Genomic DNA, 9,918 nt, shown 5'->3' on the forward strand with positions numbered 1-9,918 from the left:
GTCGCGAGGGGAGCCGGTCGAGTCGCTCTCCCAACTACTGAGCCCCGAGCGGTTGCGGTTCAATGCACGTCGCCACCACCACGTCGGTCGCATCGCATAACCGCTGCTGCCCCCGTTACATGCATGGAACGCAGATGCGTCAAGGCACGGCCGTCGCGTCGCGGTCGATGCGTGCACACAATGGCAACTTTGGCACTCGTATCCTTCACCGTCGGGATCGGCCGGGCCGGCAGCCGCGTACGTGCCGCTGTCCTTGCCGGCTGCCTGTCCACCCCCGGACGGGACACTGGGCCCTGGCTGCCGCGCCATGGACGGACAAGTCCTTGACGTATGTCATCGCATGTCCGTCTTCCCGGCCGCCGAGCTCCGTCATCCTCATCCGCGCGCCCCCCTCCCCTATAAATAACTGCCCACGCCGAGCCCTTCTGACACAGGCTTAGTACCACCACAGCAGCAGCCGATCGAGCAAACATTCCTGACCCTCGTCCCTCCCTCCCTCATACGCATCCGGTCGGCATTCTTTACCTACCTGCTACAAGTTATAGCCAACCTCACAGCTCGCGCTCGCTGCTCTGCTAGTGTCTCGGATTCAGCAAATGGCGGCGATGAATGTGTCGAGGGCCATCGGCGCGGCGCTCCGGACCCCGGCCTCGTCACCAGTGGCGGAGGCGGCGGCCGCGGCGAAAGCCAAGGACGCCGAGAAGCTGCGCTTCATCGACGAGATGACCTGCAACGTCGACTCCGTGCAGGAGCGCGTCCTCGCCGAGATCCTCGCCCGGAACGTCGACACGGAGTACCTCAAGAACTGCGGCCTCGACGGCGCCGCCGACCGCGACGCCTTCCGGGCCAAGGTGCCGGTCGTGTCCTACGACGCTCTGCAGCCCTACATCCAGCGCATTGTCAACGGGGACCGGTCGCCGATCCTGTCCACGCACCCCGTCTCCGAGTTCCTCACCAGCTCCGGCACGTCGGCCGGCGAGCGCAAGCTCATGCCCACCATCAAGGACGAGCTCGACCGCCGCCAGCTCCTCTACAGCCTCCTGATGCCGGTCATGAACCTGTAAGTCGGCACTTGATGGCATTCCATGATCAAGTAATCTTGGGTGGCAGTCCAGAGCTAGAGATCAGCTACTGATTGATTGATCGATCGATCCAATGTTTCTTGCAGATATCTGTCCGGGCTCGACAAGGGGAAGGGCCTCTACTTCCTGTTCGTCAAGTCGGAGACCAAGACCCCGAGCGGCCTGACGGCGCGGCCGGTGCTCACCAGCTACTACAAGAGCGAGCAGTTCAAGAACCGCCCCTACGACCCCTACCACAACTACACCAGCCCGACGGCGGCCATCCTCTGCGCCGACGCCTTCCAGAGCATGTATGCTCAGATGGTGTGCGGGCTCTGCCAGCGCCACGAGGTGCTCCGCGTCGGCGCCGTGTTCGCCTCCGGCCTCCTGCGCGCGATCCGCTTCCTCCAGCTCAACTGGAAGGAGCTCGCCGCCGACATCGAGGCCGGCGCGCTCAGCCCACGCGTCACCGACGCGTCCGTGCGCGAGGCGGTCGCGGGCATCCTCCGGCCGGACCCCGAGCTCGCCCAGTTCGTCCGGGACGAGTGCTGCAACGACGACTGGGCCGGCATCGTCAGGCGCATTTGGCCCAACACCAAGTACCTCGACGTCATCGTCACCGGCGCCATGGCGCAGTACATCGGCACCCTCAAGTACTACAGCGGCGACCTGCCCATGGCGTGCACCATGTACGCGTCGTCGGAGTGCTACTTCGGGCTCAACCTCCGCCCGCTCTGCGACCCTTCGGAGGTGTCCTACACCATCATGCCCAACATGGGGTACTTCGAGTTCCTCCCCGTGGACTCGGCGACCGGCGCGGCGTCGTGTGTGGACGCGGGCAACCTGGTGGACCTTGCCCGCGTGGAGGCCGGGCGGGAGTACGAGCTGGTGATCACCACCTACGCCGGGCTGAACCGGTACCGCGTCGGCGACGTGCTCCGCGTGACGGGGTTCCACAACGCGGCGCCGCAGTTCCAGTTCGTCCGCCGCAAGAACGTGCTGCTGTCCATCGAGTCCGACAAGACCGACGAGGCGGAGCTGCAGCGCGCCGTGGAGCGCGCGTCGGCGCTTCTCCGCCCGCACGGCGCGTCCGTGGCGGAGTACACCAGCCAGGCGTGCACCAAGAGCATCCCGGGCCACTACGTGATCTACTGGGAGCTGCTGACGACGGGCGCCGGCGCGGCGACGGCGGTGGACAAGGGCACGCTCGACGCCTGCTGCCTGGAGATGGAGGAGGCGCTGAACACGGTGTACAGGCAGAGCAGGGTGGCGGACGGCTCCATCGGGCCGCTCGAGATCCGGGTCGTCCGGGCCGGCACGTTCGAGGAGCTCATGGACTACGCCATCTCCCGGGGCGCCAGCATCAACCAGTACAAGGCCCCGCGCTGCGTGACGTTCCCGCCGATCATAGAGCTGCTGGACTCGCGCGTGGTGTCCAGCCACTTCAGCCCCGGGCTGCCGCACTGGACCCCGGCCCGGCGCTCCGACTAGAGCTCGTCGACGGCGATCGCCCCACGAAGCACGACGGCGGCTCCGCCTGAATGAAAATTTTGGGTGTTGCCGTCGGCGTCGGCGTCGGCATCGGCTAGTAGTAGCAGTAGCAGTAGAAGAGCGAGAGTGAGTACGGTGCCACCTTTGATGCTAGGAATGAGGCTGGAATATGGTTAATGGTTGATGTAACAGTCGGATTACTGCGGGAGTATGATTAATGATTGATGGTTAATGGTTGATGTGCTTGTCTGTCTGTCTGTATCTATCTATCGGGAGTACTTACGTATGATTTGTTAATTAATCCACGGAACATGCCTCCAAAACCGTACTGTACTTGCAAGATATCTCCCCCAATTATTGTTCACTAGCCGACACCTGCGTAGGCTAGTGGCCGACGCCGATTGTTCTTTCTTTCTTCGTTATCCTGCCTTTGGCCTTTCCGTTTTGCCACTGTGAGAGCTCGTTGCTGCTGCTCGTCGGAAAGTGTTAGCAAGAGGAGCACAAGTAACCGCGTCCCGTAGCTCATCGCCGCAATAATTGAGGCGTCCGCGGCTTCTCGCCGTCGATGGACTTGCACTGCTTCAAGGACGGCGGTAATCTGATCGTGAATGAGAGCTGTCTGGTAAGAGTTACGTAGATGCATTGTGCGATGTTGACGCTTGATTAGACCAGATGGGCTTGATGATCAGGCCATGACAAGCGTTGCCCATTGCTAAATCATGCATGCCGGACCCAAGCACGATCCTGCTGTCTGCGAGGGTCGGTCGTCAGGCCGTGTTTTTGTTTGAATGGTCTTCGGGGTACTGTTGTTGCTAGTACGAGCGGACCAGCTATGCTTTCTTGACTGCGCGGTCAGTGCTGTTGCGTTGCGTCTCCTCTGCTCGTTCTCCACCGAGTCCAGACTGAGACGATTTCTACTTGCATCGATCGCTCCCTTTGTCTTCTTTTCTCCCCAAAAGTTTTGTCTAAAAGGGGGTGACCGTCCCTGGTACGTTTGTTTCCCTGCTTCAGTGTTGGGTAGGAGTACGTGCGCTGTGACCTGCACTTTATGCAAAGTGACGGTGAGGAATCCTTGCTTGGAATGGAACCGTGCTCAAACGCTTTTCTAAGCCAAAGCGGTCAAGATTTGTGGGCAAGGCACACACGTGCATGCGTTCGTTGCGTCGCACGGCCTGCTTTGACCGCGTTAAACCGGCGCGGGGTCGCGATGGCTGGGTAAGATAAGAGCCCGCTCGCTCCACCACGGTGAAGACGAGTCCAGCACGCCATGCCTGTAGACTGATGTAATATACGGCTTCCACGATTGCGGCATGGGAGGGACGACCAAGAAAATCCCGCGGCCGGCCGGGCGTCGATCGATCCCGCGTATCGGCGGCCGCGCTGCGCACGGCGGGAGTCGTCGCGTTGCCCGGCCGAGACACGGGCGCAGGTTCCCCTGCCGGGGTCACGCACCGCTGCCTCCCCCTTGTGTTTTCGAGTCGCGTACGCCCACGCCGCACGGCGGTGGTGTCCGCGCACCTGGGGCCGTGCGGGGGAGGTCTCTATTCTATGACCACGAGCCCATGACGCTGCCCGCGCCGGGCCGCGTTTGAATAAGGCCAACTCCACTACACGACCTCAAACGGACGTCCGTTTTGTCTGAATTCTATTCGTTTGGTAGGGATTTGAGATCGTATCCGGACGTGTCCTGGGATGCGATGGTCGTACGTCCACCGCGCGGACGCATCTCGGCCGCATCCTGTCCGCGTATTATTTCTTTGCAAGTCCTTAACTTTATTTCATCATTCATTTTTGATACATGGAAAATGCGTCATCATATTTTGACTAGTAAAGCAAGACTAAAGAAAATAAGAACAACAAGAATACATTTTAGAAGATAGCCAACTTCCATAACTGCCCCCTTAAGTTGGGTTAGAGCCTTCTCGATGCACTCATTGCTGATCTGTGAAGGAGGCTCGATCTGGCATCCTCCTTTCTTCTTCAAGCCAGAAGTAGATGTTGCTTCTTCAGACCTAGTCTCGTGTCTAGCCTCTAATCTAGCAACAAGTGCACTTGTCTCATTTACAGCCTCTATGCCAGCTAAAAGTGCATGAACATGTACTAAATTTCGCTCTATCAATATATCGATGTACTCTTCTTTCCAATACCAAAACTTGCATCCATTCTACGCAACAAAATTTGAAATTAGCACAACTAGTCAAATCTAGAGCACAAACCGAAGCTAAAAAAAAGCGCATGCCCCATCGTTTAAGCACTTGATGAACACCCATCCGGGATGTTCCGGCGTTGTAGAGACGCGGCGCACGACCATCCTTGGGCAGTGGTCGCACTTAATGAGTGGCAACGGTGCGTCGGCGAGCTTTTGAGCAAGCACCGAGCCCGGCCGGCCACCATTCGTGTATCTGTCGGCGGCCCACCGACGGTGCAGATCCGAGCGGCTAGAGGAGCCACTGCCGCATGTGGCCTTGCGGCCCTGCCAGGGCCTTCCGGCGAGGTGCCCGGCAAGTCCATGGCGCGGCCAGGCCTCCACAACCGGCCGAGCTCAAGGCCGACCGGATCCGCCCCAAAACCGGCCGGCAGGTGCGCAAACCAAGTGGCCGTGGTTGGGTAGCTCGGCGGCGCCGAGGGGAAGGGGTTGGGCGAGCTCGCGTCCGAACTGCACGGCTGCAATGGCAGCGGCGGCGGCGGCAGCGAGGGGAAGAGTGGGGAAGAGTGGAGGGGGTGCGGCCGGAGGGAGGGAGGGGGGCGGATAGAAAAAGGCCCGTCTTGTACCATCGACGGGCGGGCCAAGGGAGGACACGCGCAGACTATCCGCGCGTCCGCGTGATGTCCGTTTCACCCCAAAAGCGGCGCAAACTTGGGTCGCGGATGGGTCGAAAGCGGACACAAAGCGGACAAAAATCCATTTGCTCTCGCACGCTGGGCTTTTTTTTTTGTTCTTTTTACCCTTAACGGACAGAGCCGGACAGGATAGGGTCGCGCGTTTGACTTGGCCTAATGGCTTTGTGGCTCTGTCCCGTGCACGACGCGACGCTGCCTTGACACGCAACAGCTGTCTGCTCCTTTCTTTATGTATGTATAAGCGTCGCGTCGCACGGATCGTGCGGTGTCGCAGTCGCAGAAACAGCTGACATCGACTGAGCGGAGCGGCGTAGCTATCCTCAGATTCTGCTAACGTTGATCGGGCTTGGATATTTGCACGGAGGAAGGCTTGATTCTGGCAAATGGATGCCAGTGTTCACGTCTGGCTTGGACAAGATGGCAGGAACGCGCGTAGCTATCCTCGGTGTGTGTTTTGCATGGTTCTTCTTCTTTCTTATTTTTCACGTATGATTAATGACAAACCAGTTAAATAAATAATGTGTTTGTAACTATACACGGGTGAAAGTTTTTGAGGATTGGGTTAACCTGTGGGGGACGGTTGTGGCGGAGCTAGCAAATTCTCGAAGCGTGACCACAATGTAACCTAAAGTACTCTCTCGATCCATTATCTAAACGTATTAGGTACATCCGTATGAGCGATAATCAATATGGATTGGATGGAATATTTCACTTTGATATACTATAAGGACCATATTTGAATAATGTCATGTGTGTATTATACACAATCACACACAAATGTTTCATAAAACATAAAATTTACCAAAAATCTAAAAACAACTACGAAAAGGGAAAAACTTGGGAACAACTGGCTGATCCAGCACGGGGCATCCGCCGCCTTCAGCACATGACGCGTGTCCGGTGTGTGGCTCGTGCACCGCACCATAGTATTCTCCGGCGTTGTCACAACTAGATCTTCGTTGTAATTTTTTTGCAACATCACCTCTATTGCAAAAGTTGCTTCCGCAACAACACCTATGTTGCAAAAAAGTGAAGATGTAAAAACAATCTGCAACAAAACCTCTCTTGCAAAAGAAATGTACAACACAACTTTTATTGCAAAAGGTTTTGCAGCAAGACTTTTGTTCCAAAAGGGAACTCGCAACACGGCATTTAGTGCAAAACTGAGAACAACGCTCAGCCACGAGATTATGCCGGATCTAACGGCTCGCAACCCGGCGGATCTTCTAAAAAGATCCACCGATGCGTAGCATGTCCCTTACAAAAACTCGCCAAATATTAGTCACATGAATACATGATGAATCCTCAACCTTGCCAAATTTGGAAAAAGTATTTGTGAGTGAAAAGAAATCACGAATTTGAAAAAAGTTCACGCATTTGAAGAAAAATTTCACGGATTTGAAAAAGCTTTGCACATTTTAGAAATGTTCATAAATTTGGAAAAAAGTTCAAAAAATTGAAGAAAGTCCGAGGATTTGAAAAAATATTCATGCATTAGAAAAAAACAGTACATGAATTTGAAATATTTCACAAAGTTAAGAAAAAGTTTAAGAATTTGAAAAAAAGATTTCAATTTGGAAAAGTTCACAAATTTGAAAAAATATTGAAAAACTAAAAACTAAAACCAAAATATATAAAAGAGAGGAAGAAGGAGAGCAGCGTTTTAGCTCCCGAGATTAGATGAGCCCGTGAGTGAACAATAACGCGATTTAAAATAGAAAACAAATTAAAAAAATCTAATTTTTTGTGGTGAAAGATGTTTGAGTGTGTGATGTCTGTGCCAAATTTGGATAAGTTTGAGCATTCGAGAAGCTCGTGACAAAAAAAACAATTCAGGCCTGAGAGAAACATTTGAAAAACAACATTGTTCATGCTTGGATTTGCCTTTTTTGCCGTGTGCTACTCCATTGTCCAATAATCGCCAAATTTTGCATGAACATCTTGCACATGCCCGTCTTGCTTGCAAAAAAAATCAGATTTTTTTTCTATTTTAAATCGCATTACTGTTCACCGGGCTCAGATGAGCCCGGGCACCGAGATGGATTTTCCAGAAAGAAGCACACTTAACGAACGCAGTACACCGGGCAATTGTATGTTGCGTTGAGAAAGGATGAACCACTCCGGAAAAGGAGTCTATTTATTTTCTCCCAATTGGCTGAATTGTAGGGTCGAGAATTTAGTTCACGGGAAGGTCTCTAGTTCAAGTCCATGATGGCCTGGCCGTGCGAGGGAACAAAATAGAAAAAGCATCCAACTCTTTTATGCATACTTCACTTGGCTCGGGGGAGGGGGGGGGGATATAGGTCAGTTGGTGGAGCTCGACTCTTGCAACTGGGTCGTTGCGATTACAAGTGTCTGTCTAATTGTCTAGACTGTAACAATAGAATCTTGTGCCTGAACCGATGGCTCACCTTTTCTAACTAATGGGAAGATGACTGAAACATGCCACTGAAAGACTACTGAGACAAAAAGATGAGCCGTCAAAAAGATAGAGGGGGTAGGATGCGCAGTTGGTCAAATCTAATATGAATCTTACATGGATGACATTCGGAGTCAGCGGCTCTCATAGGCTACCCGAAAAAGAAAAAAGAAAGAAAGAACGAGAGAAAGAAAAATAAACCAAACAAAAAAAGGTAGAAAAACCAAACAACAAAACATAGGAAAGGCCCCCGAACCAAATTCGTCTTGTAGTTCCCTAAAACCGAAGCTACCTGGAGTGTTATATGGGTCAACCCAGTGTAGAAGCGCATGAGTGCCACATATGCATAATGAAGAAAACAATGCCTAAGGCGCAGAATAGGGATTGGCCCTATGGGTGGTCCTATTGGGCGCTTCAGGTGTCAGGGAAGCTCCCTGGCGCCCATGCACCAACCCTGGTGGGCCGGCCCATGTAGAGCAAGATTCGATCGCATTTCTTTCCTGTGGGTTCGCTCGATCGCATTTGATAAACAAAACAAAAAAATCATAAAGATGGGAACAGGAACAAATTGTGAATTAAAATATGTTCATAGTTTTTCAAAAAAGTTCATAAATTTTAAAAAATTCATTGTATTTGAAAATTTTCATGAAAAATAAATAAATGTTCATGGATTTTTTTTAAAGTTCACTAAACTTTTAAAAAAGTTCATCAAATTTCAAAAAACTTCATGGATTTGGAAAAATTACATCGAAATTGAAAAAGGTTCATTGAATTTAAGAAAAACTCCATTCAATCTGAAAAGTATTTCCTCAAAAATTGAAAAAAGGATCATTGAATTTGAAAAAGTTCATTGAATTTCAAAAAAAGTTCATCGAATCTCAAAAAGAATTTATCAATTTGAAGATAAATTTCACGTATTTGCAAACATTTCATTGAACAAGGAAGAAAAAAATAGAAAACCAACAAGGAAACCAAAATAAGAAAAGAAAAGGATGAATGAAAGAAGGAAAAGGTTGTAACTTACCACATCCTGTTTCCCTAAAAAAACTTACCAACCTTCCTCAAAGAGAAAGGTTACCGGTTCGATCACAACCAGTATGCCTTTTTTGTTGGGTTAAAAACATAGAAAAAAACTTAGATGGGCCGGCCCAGCGCTGGGCGCTTCAAGCGCCCGTTTGTAAAATACACAGTAATAGGAATTGCCGCCTTGCGCGTCCAGTTTACACCCTGGCGCTCAGGCGCTCCACTCGCATAGGTTGGCCCAATAATCAGGTTTCCCTCTGGTTAACTGCTGACCATTGAGCAGTCAACCATTGACCGATAGACTTTATGGAAAATCTTGGATTTGATTTTCTTTTAGAATCTGAAACAATATTTTGAGTTTAAAAAATCATGAATTCGAAAGGAGTTCATGGATTTGAAGAACAAGTTCATGAATTTTAAAAAATTCACATATTTTGGAAAAGTTCATGATTTTGAAACAAGTTCATGAATTTGGAAAAAGTTCATGCCTTAAAAAAAGTGTCCACACATTTGAAAAAAGTTCACAAATTTGAGAGAAAGTTCACGAAATGAATAATTTTTTTATTTGGAAAAGGTCACGAATTCAGAAAAATTCACAAATTTCAAAAAAGATTAACAATCTGAGAAAAGTTTTTATTTGAAAAAGATAATGAATTTTTAAAATGTTTGCAAAAAATAAAGAAAGGATAAATATAATTTTAAAAAGAGTACATAAATTTTAAAAGGGTTCACAAATTTGAGAAAAAAAAGAATTCGAAAAAAAGGATTTGGAACAAGTTCACGAATTTGAAAAATATTCAAAAACTTAAAAAAGAGAAGAAAATGACACTTATCCTCGTCAAAAACAAAAAAACGACACTTATAGTGACGAACTAGAATTAGCTCTATTCAGCGTGTAGGACGTTTCTCAAATGCTAAATCTCGCATACTGGTGTTAGCTACGCTCGCGTTCTTGACATGTGCTAGATCCACACCACCACTACAAAGGACAATAGAGCACCCTAGACCAAACAGTAAACACACGACAAAGATCTTCTCTTCTCGATACCTCCTCATGTTCAACACCTCGTCCACCCAGTCCAC

The 9,918-nt window shown here is 50.4% G+C and overlaps 1 protein-coding gene across 1 annotated transcript; it reads left to right on the forward strand.

Annotated features, from left to right (window-relative positions):
- The first annotated feature begins 429 nt into the window (after positions 1-429).
- LOC125536400 (indole-3-acetic acid-amido synthetase GH3.8-like) lies at positions 430-2,791 on the forward strand. Its single transcript, XM_048699612.1, has 2 exons — positions 430-1,060; positions 1,169-2,791. The coding sequence occupies exons 1-2, from the start codon at positions 597-599 to the stop codon at positions 2,550-2,552; spliced, it is 1,848 nt and encodes a 615-aa protein (XP_048555569.1). The 5' UTR covers positions 430-596; the 3' UTR covers positions 2,553-2,791.
- Positions 2,792-9,918: the final 7,127 nt, after the last annotated feature.

The sequence above is a fragment of the Triticum urartu genome, chromosome 2 (genome assembly GCF_003073215.2).
Source record: "Triticum urartu cultivar G1812 chromosome 2, Tu2.1, whole genome shotgun sequence".
Taxonomy (NCBI): domain Eukaryota; kingdom Viridiplantae; phylum Streptophyta; class Magnoliopsida; order Poales; family Poaceae; genus Triticum; species Triticum urartu.